The sequence below is a fragment of the Mobula birostris genome, chromosome 23 (assembly GCF_030028105.1).
Source record: "Mobula birostris isolate sMobBir1 chromosome 23, sMobBir1.hap1, whole genome shotgun sequence".
NCBI lineage: Eukaryota > Metazoa > Chordata > Chondrichthyes > Myliobatiformes > Myliobatidae > Mobula > Mobula birostris.
The window spans coordinates 59,144,453-59,160,258 of record NC_092392.1 but is presented as its reverse complement, the minus strand read 5'-3'; the positions used below and the strand labels follow the sequence as shown (position 1 = coordinate 59,160,258).

The following is a 15,806-nucleotide window of genomic DNA, read 5'->3' as shown; positions in this document are numbered from 1 at the left end:
GTTCAGGGTGGTGGGAGGGGAAGAATTCGTTAATTCAGAAACCAATTGTGAGGAATACAGTACTGTGCAGAAGTTTTATGCACCTTAGAATTCTTTTTATAGTGGTTTGTTTTAGAATTTTATTTTTTGACTTTTGCATTAGTCTCAGAAAAGAGCAAATTTTAGATTTCCAAACAATCATTTCTCAAAACATTTAATGTTATAGAGATTTAGGAGGGAGGAGGAGATGGCGGCGTGACGCAGCGCGCGTGGCCATTCTGAATGATATCGATATGTGTAACTAGGGGTGCCGTGCATAATCCAGATATTGATGGAGACAGCCGTGAAGCGCAGAGGAACATCTGGAGAAACTTCTGAAATGCCTGCTTCGCTGCTGCTGCTACTGTGCGATCGACAATCTCTGGAGACGAAGGCCTCAAATCCTCGGCTTTGCGTATCGCCTATCGTCGGGGCCCGGGTCAAAACGCTCAGCAGAGATGCTGCTCGGTGCTCGTTGTCAGATAGGTGGTTGGAGGCTTGGAGTTTTTCGGACAGACTCGGAGTCGGACTGTGGTCGGATGCTTCCGGGATGCTGCATCGGCAAGTTGGCGGCGCTGGAGGTTCACCGTCTGCATGAGATGATGGGACTTTCGAGAGACTCTGAGACTTTTACTGTGCCATGGTCTGTTCTTATCAAATTACAGTATTGCTTTGCACTGTTGTAACTATATGTTATAATTATGTGGTTTTTGTTCGTTTTTAAGTCGGTTTGTCGTGTTTTCATGATATCATTCTGGAAAAACATTTTTATCATTTCTTAATGCATGCATTACTAAATGACAATAAAAGGGGACTGCGTGTCCTCACAGTCATAATCATTTTTATTTGTATTTTGTTAAAAAGAGTAGCACATTAAGTAATAGACCACTTTTCAAATCAAAACTTGATTACTTTGTCAGTATTTAACCCAGTGCACAATTAAACAAAGATAAACAGGTGCTAATGATCAATGACGTAATGAGTTGAATGATCTAAACTGATTAACTGAACAGAAACGATTGTAGAAGGAATCAAACTGGGAAACAACCAAGTCAAAAGGTGGGAGTTTGGCACCATCAATTCCTACACCAAGGCAAGACTGAGCATAGTTGTAAGTCATCCTGCACCTGCGAGGTCTCTCCCAAGCAGAAATCTTGCGGCATACAGGAGTTTCAAGACGTGCTGTCCAAGTTCTTCTGAAGAAGCACTAATAAACTTCTTCAGAGGAGCTTGGGCAAGGTTGGTGACCAGAAACAGTGAATGGCCATGAAAACTGAGCGCAGCAGATGAGAGATACAGTACGGGTACAGCAAACTGACATCCCTGCTAAATCAGACGAAGTCCAGTTTTGCTATCAGCTCTGAGCTGACAGAAACCACTGAAATCCAAGTGCACCTTTCAACAGTCTGGAGACTTTTCTTGGCAGAAGTGGTGATCATGGAAGAGTTGCTGCTAAAAAGCTGTTCCTCAGAAGGGTGCTGAACAATGGCAGCAAGTTCTCTGGACTAATGTGTCAAAATTTAACATTTTCGACTTAAACAAGGGGTAGTTGTCTGTGGAAGAGATGAAGAGTTCTACTTGGGTGAGTGTCTGCAGAAAGCAGAGAAGCGCGGCATAGATTCCCTGCAGATTTGGGGCTGCATATCCATCATGCAATACCATCAGAGAGGCATCTGATCGGTTTGAACTTAATTCTGCAGGAGAACAATGACCCCTAACACACAGCCAAGGTTATGAAGAACTGACTTTAATGAAAAGAAGGTGGATGTGAATCTGCTTGTACTTCTCACCATTGAGAATTCCATTAATTCTGACCAGATCACCAACTTCACTTGCAGATTCGAAACAGGTGTTGTGGCCCCCACCAAGCCGTGATCACGACATTATCGAGGCTCTCTGGGATTACCTTGAGAGACAGAAGCAAGTAGGGCAGCCAAAGTCTTCAGAAGACTTCAAGTCTTCAAGGTGCTTGGAATAACCTACAAGCCAATTTTTTTTATAAAACTGCACAACAGTGTACCTAAGAAAATTGATGCAGTTTTAAAGGCAATGGGTAGTCACACCAAATATTGATTTAATTAAAATTTTTACTGTTTTAGTGAATAATCTCCCAAATTCAAAATACAAGCTTGATAATTAATCTGATTGAAGCACTCAAATTCCTGAGAACTTGTTGGGATAGATGCTTTTTTGCCCTGGCTGAATGTTAAAGAATGAAGTTTCTTTGACTCTGGCTAAGGAACTTATTATTTAGGATTAAAAAGGGGGGGAATTTCTCACCCAAATGAGGACCTTTGAAGTTGTAGATCTTTGGAATTCTCTGCTCAGGGCACCTAAATGAATGTCCAGACCATATGCATAGTTCAAAGGTAAGTCAGAAATTTTGTGGAATCCAGGACTGGATGAGTAAGTTAAGAACATGAAACTGATGTAGAATATAGACCGTGATCTTATCAATCTGGCAGAGCAGGCTTGAGACAACTGATCCACACCTGCTTTTGTGTTGTATAAAAGAACCTGGCTCAGGTCCCCCCCCCCCCCCTTGCATGCCTTAATAATCATAAAGTATCAATGGAATTATTAATGCTTTTCAGATGTATTAATGATTAATAAAGGCTCAGAAGTTTAAAATAATATAATATCCATCAGAATAACTGCTAAATTTCATAATTCCATGTAACCATAGCAAGTCACAGTACTGACAGTATAATGTAAGTATGAAAGAAGCAAGAGGCAGTAATTTCTTTGATGTAACTGTTCAATGATTGTGGAGTTTATGATGGTCATTAAATTAGTGGTGTTTAAGAAACTGTTTGAGACATGAATATGAAAGGATATGGATTATGTACAGGCAGAAGAGATTTAGTTTAATTCACTATTAAGTTTGACATAGATGTTGTGGCCTATGGGCCTGTTCCTGTGATGTACTGTTCTATGTTGTATGTCACTTGTGAATTGTCTATTTTTCTAGGCAAAATGTTCCCTATGAAAATCATGCTAGACTTCAGAAGAGGTTAAAAGATTTACAGCGACGACACAATGAATTCCGAAGTCTCATTTTGGGAGCAAACTTTTCATCTAACAGTCGGGGCAATTCGGTCAATTTTCTACCACCTACCTTGATGCAAGGCAATGACGCAACCTTTGGGAACATTCAGGTACTAAAATTAATGAAATTATTAAATGCTTTTAATCCACTGAAAATTTTATGTTGCAGTTTTATTCAATACCAAAGATATGTGGATAATATTGGCAAATATGTGCTCTTTCAATATGGATCTAAAGGGAATAGAATACTTCAGAAATCATGTAAAGCTAGAAATATTGAAGGTTCAAGGAAACTTAAGAGCTCAAGTTTATTGTTCAACCATATTGTTAAAATATGGTGGACTGTTCTGAGAATAATTAAAAAGATAAATGGAATGGTGGGCATTATATCTGGAACACTAAAATGTTAGAATTAGACATGAAACACTGACCAGCTTAGGAAGGATACACTAGGTTTGGAATGAGTAAAATGTCAATTTACCAGAAATATGTGGACTTTAACTTAAATCATAGGAGAATCTACAAAAAGCAGAATTGAATTTTTGAAATTTAGATGATTAAGTGATGATTAAATCAATGTTTCCAAGATGTTGCGAGGAAGGAAGAAGAGAAGCTGTCTTACTGTGACTAAGAGAGGTATTCCAAGAATTAAAGCCAGCTTTCTTTCATGAAATTGCAGAAAAACTCTTAAGTATAGAAGTTTAAAAATATTCAAGTGTTCTGTAATGTTTGTTCAGTTGTGAAATTTAAGTCTGAGATTAATTTTTACAAAGGATACGAAGGTAGCATTTGGAGTTCTTAATGGAATTAGACTACAAGTCATATCTGTTATTTAGTTCTTTGCTCCACCATTCAATAGTAGGTAAGTGCAGCAATAGTCACAATTCACTGTAGGTGTTATTCCTCAGTTGTGAAGAGTCTTTATTTGTGAATCGTGCACTATAAATGCAAATGTTCCTTTAGTAGCAACTGGAACTAAAGGGCATTAAGCAGAAGGTGGAGTATTCAGCTCCTTACACCTTCTTTGTCATACAGTAAAATCATAGCTTATTGTTTAAGTTAGTCACTTTCCTATTCAAAGCCCATATCTCTCAATTCTTCTAATTTGTATCCAAAAATCTAACACTATTGATCCTCTCTCCAGAATTCCAAAGTTTCTCTCTGGATGAAGGTGTTTGTCTTCATCTCGGTACTGAATGGCTAAGCCATTTTATCGAGACTGACCCCTACATCCCACTGGAGAAATACTATTCTTGCATGTAACTTATCGAGCTCCATAAGTAATTTGTAATTTAGTACCTGCATATACGCTGTGTGTTTGTGTACAGACGCACCCATGTCCCACTGAAACACCAACATCTTCTAGTGCTTCACTTCTCTATTTTTCGTCAGTGTATTCCACCTGCCACGTGCTCAGTTTATTCCCTTAGACAGTTTATACTCCTTGAAGCTGCTTACATCCCGTCACAAGCCACAGTGCCACCCAGCTTTGCATCTCAGCATGTTTTGGATTATTTACAAGTGATACAGATTGCAAACAGCTGGACCATCATCATGACTCCTTGGCACATTCCATTACTCACATCTTCCCTCTCTCCCTCCCTACCTTACCATGTTACCGATTCATTCCTATTGTTTTCTGTCCATGCTCGTGAATGACCCCCATCGCATTGTCTTTAATTTTGTTTAACAATCTCCTCGTCAACACGTCAATGAAGACCTTATTGATGTCCATTTCCACTGGTTCCACTTACCCACAACTTCAAAAAAACCTCTGACCTTAAACATGATTTTCTTTTGTAAATCCACATTAACTCTTCCCACTCCTGTTACTTCCTAAGTGTCATGTTACCGTTTACTTCACAGTAGAGACTATTTCTTTCACAATTATTGATGTCAGGCTTCCTTATCCCTCTGTAGTTGCCTGTTTTATTTTTCCCTCCTTTCTTACACGGTGGAATAATGTTTGCTACCTTCCAGTCTCCAGGAACCATTTTAGATTATATAGCTCTTTGGATGATGATAACCTATACAACCAGTGTCTCTGTCTCTACTTCTTTCAAAATCCTGAGATGCAAGCTTCACGTCCTGGGCATTTATTGGATTTCAGTCTCACTAATTTTGCCAGTTCCACCAAAAGTACTCTGTTTATCCTTTGTGGTTGTTCAGTGTGATTGTAGTATTCCCACTGCACACTCTCCTCCTCGTATTGTTTCTTAATAATTTAAATAAATTATTTTAATAACTTAACAAAAATGTGAAATTACCATTTGACCTAAAATTAATTTTCAACATTATAATGGTGTTAAGACTTCAGAAAATTCATCATTGGCTGTAAAACAGTTTCAGATAATGTAAAATGATATGAAATAACACTGTAATAGAGTTTAAGTCCTTGAATAGCAGATGATCTTTAAGTCAGTGTACCTGGGTGAGGATGTCAGTTGTTAAAAGACCTGAAACCCCCAATGACCCCAGGTTATATCACTGGTGGTGTGTTCAGAACATCGTGAGATGTATTCTAAAAATCACTTAACTTTGCACCAACCCTCTCTGTGCCCCTTGTGAACCAGGGTCTGTTGAACCCACTCGTAAACATTAAGATGGTTATTAGTAAATTAGACATTCCAGAAAGGTCCTTGGTTGTCAAGGTAATCTGGTATTTTGATTGCTTTGAGGTAGAAATATGAATGAAAGAGTAATTTTTCAGTACTGGAGTTTTTTTTAATGAGATTATCATTTAGATTATTATATAGTACATATTTTTTTAAAAGCCTGAAAAAACAATCTTTGGAAAATATCAACTGCTGTTTTTAAACATTGACTACTCTTTAAAAATGTTGTGGCTTTTCTTCAATATCAAGGAGGAGCAGCATCAGAAGGAGCTGAGTTTGATTCGCAAGCGGCTGGAAGAACTCGAGACCAATCAAAAGCAGCAGTTGCATGAACTTGGAGCTCTTGATTGACCTGATGTTTACAGGTTTTTGAATGAGGCATTTGAGTCATAAAAGACAAATAACAGTTATTTGGTGCTATTTATTGTACAACTGTGATTTAAATATTATATGTATTGAGAAGTCTATGTAACACTGGTTCACATGACACAATACATTATCTCAAGCCTTTACATGTAATTTATTGTGCCTTGAGAAGAATTGTGATTTGATAGTGTGGACAGGGTAATTTGTTATTCAACTAATACCTTTCAAATCAATAGACATTTTCCATTCCATACGCAGGACTTAGAATGATTTCATGAGAAAACCATTTTGCTGTCTTCGGGCGATCTCTGCATTTATACATTCAAAAAATTGAAAGGTCAAATGTTGACCTTGGAGTCTCATGGTATATGCTTTGGAATGTTTTAATTTGTTGCATGAAAGTTCAGTCAGGGCATCAAAGGATATGGTGAGGAGGCAGCTGTATGGGATTGAGTGGGATCAGCCATGATGGAATGGCAGAGCAGACTCGATGGGCTGAGTGGCCTAATTCTGCTCTTGTGCCATATGATCTTATGGACAACTGGGTGTTCCTCTGGTTTTGGTTCCTTAATCCACATGTGTCATTCGGTTCTGAGAATGGTGACACAACTTTCCTCCAAGTTCCGGCACCTATATCCAGATACTTGAGTGCAAGAATAATCTGACTTTATCAATTAATGAACTGTTTTTGGATGTTTCCAGTAGGAAATATGTCCTTAAATAATCTGTTATTGGCCTGGCTATTTTTTCATGGTAAAAGTATCATCACCCAATGCCAATCACTAACTTTTAGAAGTGCTTCACAGAAAGGTCATTGATAACAAAATGTATAGAGTTAAAGAAAAGATCCACCAATGTTTGACTGAAGAGTGAAATGGACTGGGGAAGGACAGATAGCCTTCTGTTCATAAACTTCCTTTGCTATGGTTTATTACTGCCTTGATCAAGGCTGACAGAATGCCTAACATAAAATGTCAGTCTGCTTCCTCTTTAAAGTTATGGTCAGCTTAGTTCCTGGATTTTGTTCCCTTTAAAAAATATGTTATGGACAGTTTATCTAACAGGGGATTGTAACAGAGAGGTTTTCAACTCTAAAATAACTGGAGGAGTTAAGAGGACAAAATAAGGTTGAACTAGAGTAACGGATGTTAATCACCCAGGCTTATTTATGTGAGCTGCAGGGAAAATGAAACCATGTTTCAGAAGTTGTGCTTTCACACCCTTTCACAATGAAATGTCAACAGAAACGATGCAAGAGCAGAAAACTGTGCCAACATCAGTAAGCCTACAACATAAATCCAACATCTTTATTTAATTTATTTTATAAGTTTAAAAATTTATAGAGTTTATTTAAAAGGACGTAACATTTTATTTTGAGTTATATAGGTTTAAGCATTGGAATGTTCTTGTGCTTTAATTTTTTCATAGCGGTCGAATTGAGTTTCCTGCTGCTAATGGCATTAAGTTGATTTGAAGCACACACACAGGTCTGTGATGCATTCAGTTTGTATTGGTCCATATTATAGAAAGCCCTTGCTAAGATCAGTCGAGTCAACAAATATTTGAGTTATCAACTGTTTATTTTTATAGTTAATTGTTACATATCTGTCAAAGCATGGCTAATTTATAATAAACTCCATTAAGCTATTTGACATTTTTGAAATGATTTTTCTTTGGTCATTAAGTGATTACTTATGAGCTGATGGTTTTTATATGATTTCTTTTTAATGTGGTTAAAAATACAATGTTTTTTAAAGTTTTTATTGATACATATCAAATAAACATTTTGCTTATTCATTCTGTGTAAATGTGTGAATATGCCTTCTAAATGGTGATCATATCCAGTTACAAATTTCACTAAGCCACTTTCTAACTGAAGCTGTTTGGACATTGCAAGAAAGTGTATGAATGAACGTTGCAAAGAAATCACCTTTAAAGTCTTAAACAAGAGAAAATCTGCAGATGCTGGAAATCCGAGCAACACACACAAAATACTGGATGAACTCAGCAGGCCAGGCAGCATCTATGGAAAAAAATACAATGTTTCAGCCCAAAATGTCCTCCAGTTCCTCTGCATTTTGTGTGTGTTGCTCACCTTTAAACTCTTAGAATTTTATCTCCATTTAATGATAAAACAGCTGTTGATAGACTTGGTGGCAGCATAACTGACTAATAAGTTTGAATAATTTTTAGTTTAGTCGCTAAGTCTTTTGCTTGCAAGACAAAATATTTCCCTGTTTTACTCTAACTGGGTGTCTTCAATCAGCATGCACAACAAAAGGCCTACATTTTGCCCAATAGCTATACAATTGAAAGAAAAATTTTGTGAACCCTTTGCAATTAACTGGCTTTCTGCATTAATTACTCAAAATGTGGTCGGATTTTCATCCAAGTCACAATAATAGTCAAACACAATCTGCCTAAGCTAGTAACACTCAAACAATTGTACTGAGTACGCCATTTAAACAATCACACTCCAGGTTCAAAAAAGTATGTATACCTCTGGGGTATAATGCCTTCTACAAAAGCTATTTGGAGTCAGGTGTTCCAATCAATGAGATGAGATTGGAGGTGTGAGTTGTACAGGTGCCCTGTCCTATTTTAAAAAAAAGACACAAAGTCAGATTACTGACACGGCCTGCTCTTCTGAAGAGTACCATGTCTTGATGAAAACAACTTTTCAGAGGACCTTAGAAGAATTGTAGAGATTCATGAAGCTGAAAAAGGCTCCAAAAGCATTTCTAAAGACCTGAGTGTTCTTCAGTCCACAGTAGAGAAATTGTCTACAAATGGAGGAAATTCAGTATTGTTGCTACTTCCCCTAAGAGTGGGCATCCTGCAAAGATCACACCAAGAGCACAATGTGCAGTGCTGAAGGAGATGAATAAGAACCCAAGGGTGACAGCAAAATACATGCAGAAATGTCTGGAACTTGTGTCCACTATGTTTAAAAAAAACACTGAACAGGAATGGTGTTCATGGATGGATACCACAGAGGAAACCCCTGCACTCCAAAAAAAAAAATTGCTGCCAATCTCAAGTTAGCAAAAGACCACCTATATGTTCCACGATGCTTCTGGGGCAATATTCTGTGGACAGATGAGACAAAAGTTGAACTTGGTGGAAATGCACACTGCTATGTTTGGAGGAAAAAAGGGCACTATGCACTAACAAAAAAACCTCATCCCACCTCTGAAGTGTGGTGGAAAGAGCATCATGGTTTGGGGCTGCTTTACTGCCTCAGGGCCTGGACACTTGCAATCATTGAGGAAACAATGAACTCAAAATTATATCAAAACATTTTACAGAATGTTAGGGTAGTGGTCCATCTCCAGAAGCTTAATAGAAGTTGGATGATGCAACAAGACAGTGATCTGAAACACAAAAGTAAATCAACAACAGAATGGTTTAAAAAGAAGAACATTTCTGTTTTGGAATGGCCAAGTCAGAGTGCAGACCCTAACCCAATTGGACTCTGTGGCATAACCTGAAGAGGACTGTTTATCCAAGGAATCTTACAGAAATATTGATGAAACAGTTTTGTTATAAAGGAATGGTCTAAAATTCTTCCTTGCCGTTTTGTAAGTCTGATCAGCAGCTACAGGAAAGGTTATTGCTGCTAAAGGAGGTTCTATTAATTATTAAAATACGAAGGTCGACATACTGTTTCCAGCCTGGACTGTGAATGATCAAATAATGTGTTCAATAAAGGCATGAAAAGTACAATTGTTTATGTATTATTAGTGTAGGCAGGTTGTGTTTGTCTATTAATTGTGACTTAGATGAAGATCAAATCACATTTTATGAGTAATTAATGCAGAAACCAGGCAATTGCAAAAGATTCATAAACTTTCTTGCAACTGTACACTCGGTGGTCACTTTATTAGGTACTTCCTGTATCTACAAATTGGCCATTGAGTGTATGTTTGTGATCATCTGCTGCTGTAGCCGATCAACACGTATGACGTGTTGTGTTTTCAGAGGTGCTCTTTTGCATTCTACTGTTGTAACACGAGGTTACTTGAGTTACTGTTGCCTTCCTGTCGGCTTGAACCAGTTAGGCCTTTCTCCTCTGACCTCTGACCTCTCATTAACAAGGCATTTTCGCCCATAGAACTGCCACTCGCTGGATGTTTCTTTGTTTTTTGCATTATTCTCTGTAAACTCCAGAGAATGTTGGGCATAAAAATCCCAGGAGATCAGCAGTTTCTGAGACTCTCAAACCACCCCATCTGGTACCAACAATTATTCCATGGCCAAAGTCACTTAGATCACACTTCTTCCCAATTCTGATGTTTGGTCTGAACAACAACCGAACCTCTTGACCACATCTCCATGCTTTTATGCATTGAGTTGCTGCCAAATGATTGGCTGATTAGATATTTGCATTAACAAGCAGCTGTACCTAATAAAGTGGCCACTGGGTGTATATACCTTAGTTAAATTTGTTATTTAGATTTTATTTTTATCTTTAGAGATAATTAGCTGCTTTCGATATTAACTGCTGTTTTATTTCATGTTACAAGATTTTGAAGATTCAGAGTCGTGAGTAGGGCTGCGGATCTAATTGTGGGTTAATACATTATACAATGATCACAGCAGCAATGTGTGCAAACTATCTAAAGTAGTTTGTTTCTGTCTCAAACAATGTTTCTTTGTTTAGGACAGTGTACATAGAAGAGTGAATATAACAATGGAGCAGCTATCAGTGACCCTAGTCTAATCCTGACCTTGGGTGCTGACTATATCGAGTTTGTATGCTCTTCCCTTTGACTAAGTGGGTTTCCTCTGGTTTCTTTCCACATCAGAAAGACATGGGTTTGTAGGTTAATTGCTCTTGTAGGTTCCCCCCAGTCTATAGGTGACTGGCAAAATCTCTGGGAAGAGTTGATGGGAAGTGGGGAGAATAAATGGGGATAGTGCAGGATGAGTATAAATGACAGTCAACGTGATCTGTTTCCGAGCGATATTACTCTTTGCCTCCATGAAACTGAAGGAGGAGTGGGATGTGCTGACATTCATGCCCTTTCTGCCTTTTAAGCAGCTCATGCTGACCTTTTAACTCAACACCACCTTCCTGTGGTAATCCCATATTCCTAAATTTCCTTTTCCAAAAATCCATCCCATCCTATTTTTATATACTCAACAACTGAATCTCCACTGTATTCTGAGATTGAGAATGTCAAAGATTCACTCTTTTCTGCAGAATTTCTCATTTCAGTATCACAAGGATGACCTTTGTTTTGATCCCTTGTTGAAGACACCAGCAAGGGGAAACTTCATCCCTGCATCTACCCTGTGAGACTCCATAAGAATTTTGTATATCTCTTTGAGATCACCAATCATTTAAATTCTTACATAGCGCAGGCCCTGTCTACTCACTCAACAAAGCTGCTCTCAGTAATCACGCTGCTCAACCTTTGCCGTGTGGAGAGAGGAAGCCTGCTGCATGAGTAACAGCTTGCTCTCCATATTGTACTGCCCTGACTTGCATATACAGCTAAGGCACAGCATCTATGGTCAAACCTGACCGACAGAGGCCCTCTGATTCTTCTTTGGGTAGTAAGACCAGACATATGCACAACCTTTCAGTTGTAGCCTTAACAGGGCCCTGTACGATTTCAGTAAGAATTCTTTATTCTTCTAATGAAATCCTCTTACAAAAATGATCATAATACTCTTTACCTTTCTAGCTGTTTGCCCTTCAAAGACCTCTTCTAAACACCAACTCATTTGTCCCTATTTCAAATGAATGCTCCACCAAATGTTCTAACTTTATATTCCATCTGATGTATTCTTGCCCATTCACTTACACTATCTATATCCCTCTAAAGCCTCTCTGCATTCTCCTATCAGCTTACTCAAACACTTAGCTTTGCATCAACACCTTGCATGATTCCCTCATGCAAATAAATTGTTGTGGAACAAATGGGGCTGCAGCATCAATCTTTGTGGTATCCCAATGTTCACTGTCTTCCAACCTGTTAGTTGTTCCCCAATACAATCAACCTTAATTTTAGTAACTTCAGTGTGATACCTTACTGAAAGCCTTTTGAAAATCCAAATATACCATAGCAAGAGGATTATTCCTTGCTAGCTAACCAAAAAAAGTCCAAAAGCAGCCTGAAAAAGAAAGGAAGGGGCTCCTTGTTTAATATTGCCATTCGAGTGTAGGTCAGTGGTAGGATGTGGTGATAGAGAGAATGTAGAAACATAGAAAACCTACAGCACAAAACAGGCCCTTCAGCCCACAAAGTTGTGCCGAACATGTCCCTACCTTAGAAATTATTAGGCTTACCCTTAGCCCTCTATTTTTCTAAGCTCCATGTACCTATCCAAAAGTCTCTTAGAAGACTCTATCATATCCGCCTCCACTACCGTTGCCGGCAGCCCATTCCATGCACTCACCACTTCTGAGTAAAAAAAACTTACCCATGACATCTCCTCTGTACCTGCTCCCCAGCACCTTAAACCTGTGTCCTCTTGTGGCAATCATTTCAGCCCTGGGAAAAAGCCTCTGATTAATGCCTCTCATCATCTTATACACCTCTATCAGGTCACCTCTCATCCTCCGTTGCTCCAAAGAGAAAAGGCCAAGTTCACCCAACCTGTTTTCATAAGGCATGCTCCCCAATCCAGACAACATCCTTGTAAATCTCCTCTGCACCCTTTCCATGGCTTCTACATCCTTCCTGTAGTGAGGTGACCAGAACTGAGCGCAGTACTCCAAGTGGGGTCTGACCAGGGTCCAATATAGCTGCAACATTACCTCTCGGCTCCTAAGTTAAATTCCACGATTAATGAAGGCCAATTCACCGTATGCCTTCTTAACCTGCGCAGCTGCTTTGAGCATCCTATGGACTCGGACCCCAAGATCCCTCTGATCTTCCATGCTGCCAAGAGTCTTGCCATTAATACTATATTCTGCCATCATATTTGACCTACCAAAATGAAACATTTCACACTTATCTGGGTTGAACTCCATTTGCCACTTCTCAGCCCAGTTTTGCATCCTATCAATGTCCTGCTGTAACCTCTGACAGCCCTCCACACTATCCACAACACCTCCAACATTTGTGTCATCAGCAAACTTACTAACCCATCCCTCCACTTCCTCATCCAGGTCATTTATAAAAATCACTAAGAGTAAGGGTCCTAGAACAGATCCCTGAGGCACACCAGTGGTCACCGACCTCCATGCAGAATATGACCCGTCTACAACCACTCTTTGCCTTCTGTGGGCAAGCCAGTTCTGGATCCACAAAGCAATGTCCCCTTGGATCTCATGCCTCCTTACTTTCTCAATAAGCCTTGTATAGGGTACCTTGTCAAATGCCTTGCTGAAATCCATATACACTACATCTACGGCTCTACCTTCATCAATGTGTTTAGTCATATCCTCAAAAAATTCAGTCAGGTTCGTAAGGCATGACCTGGCTTTGCCAAAGCCATGCTGACTATTCCTAATCATATTTTGCCTCTCCAAATGTTCATAAATCTTGCCTCTCAGGATCTTCTCCATCAACTTATCAACCACTGAAATAAGACTCACTGGCCTATAATTTCCTGGGCTATCTCTACTCCCTTTCTTGAATAAAGGAACAACATCTGCAACCCTCCAATCCACCGGAACCTCTCCCGTCCCCATTGATGATTCAAAGATCATCGCCAGAGGCTCAGCAATCTCCTCCCTCGCCTCCCACAGTAGCCTGGGGTACATCTCAACCGGTCCTGGCGACTTGATGCTTTCCATAAGCTCCAGCACATCCTCTTTCTTAATATCTACATGCTCAAGCTTTTCTGTCTGCTGCAAGTCAGCACTACAATCACCAAGATCCTTTTCCATAGTGAATACTGAAGCAAAGTATTCATTAAGTACCTCTGCTATTTCCTCTGGTTTCATACACACTTTCCCACTGTCACACTTGATAGATCCTATTCTTTCACATCATCCTTGAATATAACAGGAGTAAAAATGGAATTAATGTGGGATTCATGTAAGTGGCAGCTTGGTGATCAGTATGGACAAACAGTATCTCTCTCTCTCACTCTATATTATCTTCCTCACTGCATGGGGAATCCACCCAAAGTTATTTACTCAAACCCAAAGTAGAACTTGAACCAGGGCTGATGAAAATCTGTTGCAGAGACCCATGGCTCTTAGGTCAGTGTTACTTATTCATGCTGTAAAATTAATAAATGTTTTCTTTCTAAAGTAACCACACAAGAAGTAAAACAATGTTTACTGTAAATTACTGTAAACGTTTCACAAAAAGTCACTTTATAAGTGATTTCTTGCATTTATTCTGGTAAAATATGGAAAATCCCAGACTTCATTTACTGGGAAGTAAGATGCCAACTAAGTACAACAAAATTCAAACCTGCAGTGTGTTAAGTAATTTGCACATTGACACAAATTAATATGTAACATTGAGAATGAAAGGTACAAAATTACATTGAAAAGTAGAACGATTCAGTTAGTAGTTTGATTTAGTGCAAACACAATGAATAATTTTAGCAGTGCAGTTTTTGTTTTGGAATACAGTGTTAATAGCTATGTAATATAGAGACAAGAGATTCTACTGATGCTGGAATGAAGCAATACACAAAAATGCTGGAAGAACTCAATAGGTCAACCTGTTTCTCTGGAGAGAAGTGAAGAGTCGAGTCTTTGGGCTGAGACCCTTCATCAGTCCTGATCCTGCCTGACCTGCTGAGTTCCTTCAGCTTTTTTTGTGTGTGCTATGTAAACATAATTTTTTAAAATTTATTTTTCGTAATTAACAATTGTGCAAAATGCACATTAGCTTAATTCTTAAAAGTAACAGATTTCCCACAATAAAGTAAATTAACAAAAGGCTACAGATGTTGGAATCCAGAACAGAGACAGAGAGCTGGAATAACTCAGTAGTTCAAGCAGCTTGACCCGCTGAGTAAATTAAAACCTTTTCAATTGACTTGGTGTGCCAAACATTACCAGTTTTTCTTCCTACAGATACTGCTTGACCTGCTGAGTATTTCCAATATCTTCTTTCTTGATTTTAGATTTACAATACCTGCAGTTTTTTTCCTGATTTTTATTTGAGATGAAAGTATCCAGTTGACTTGTAGACTTAAACAAATTATACATCACAAAAAGTGACGGTAGTAAGAATGTCGAACAGTATAAACCTTCAAAGGGTCAGAGCGGGAACCTCCCATTCACTGGTAGATCGGCTGCAGAGTTCTGCCCAGGTGCAGCGGCATCTGGTGACCAGCCTGGGCTGAAGGTCTCTGTGGGCACCAAACCACAGGAGTGGAGTGGGCACTGGAAGCCCATCCATTGATGTGGCCCGGGGTCAAAGGCCGCAGATCCATGCCATGGAGGCAGCTCATTCCCACGTACAGCTGGACTTGTGGTGTAGGTACTCGCGGATCTCTGAAATGGCTTCCCTCATGACCTGCAGACTCTCACTCTCCGTTCTGCTCTCCAGCTGGAAACATAAGCAGAGGTCAGTAAGGGCAGTCAGTGTCACCCGGCTCACTCCCATGCCTCTCCACAACTTCATTCACTGCCTTTGCTCTGAGTTTGGAGGGGGTTAGCAACACTAAGAGAACAAGTGTCAAAGAGTTCTTGGATTATCTGGCCTGTTAAATAATGTTGTGTTCAACCATTGTGTCAATACAAAGTCCATTACCTGAGCAGAATATTTTTGGATGTATTTCCCTAGTTCGATCATAGCATCCTTTTCTTTAAATTCATTCTGATGTTTCTGAAAG

At 39.1% G+C, this 15,806-nt stretch overlaps 2 protein-coding genes across 5 annotated transcripts in view; one reads left to right on the top strand and one right to left on the bottom strand.

Annotated features, from left to right (window-relative positions):
- The window catches only part of cep83 (centrosomal protein 83), a 56,585-nt gene extending 48,766 nt beyond the window's left edge, over positions 1–7,819 (top strand). For 3 of the 4 annotated variants that reach the window (XM_072241016.1, XM_072241017.1, XM_072241019.1), the window contains 2 exons: positions 2,990–3,176; positions 5,931–7,819. In XM_072241016.1, the coding sequence (XP_072097117.1) occupies positions 2,990–3,176; positions 5,931–6,032 (289 nt within the window). In that variant the 3' untranslated portion in view covers positions 6,033–7,819. Of the gene's footprint in view, positions 1–284; positions 829–2,989; positions 3,177–5,930 lie in introns of those variants that run through there. The other variant, XM_072241018.1, reaches the window with a different exon arrangement.
- Positions 7,820–14,306: 6,487 nt separating this feature from the next.
- Positions 14,307–15,806, bottom strand: part of plxnc1 (plexin C1) — a 343,692-nt gene continuing 342,192 nt past the window's right edge. Inside the window, exons 33-34 of the mRNA XM_072241163.1 lie at positions 15,725–15,799; positions 14,307–15,520 (exon numbers count right to left, since the gene is read on the bottom strand). Of these exons, the coding sequence (XP_072097264.1) occupies positions 15,419–15,520; positions 15,725–15,799 (177 nt within the window). The 3' untranslated portion in view covers positions 14,307–15,418. The remainder of the gene's footprint in view (positions 15,521–15,724; positions 15,800–15,806) is intronic.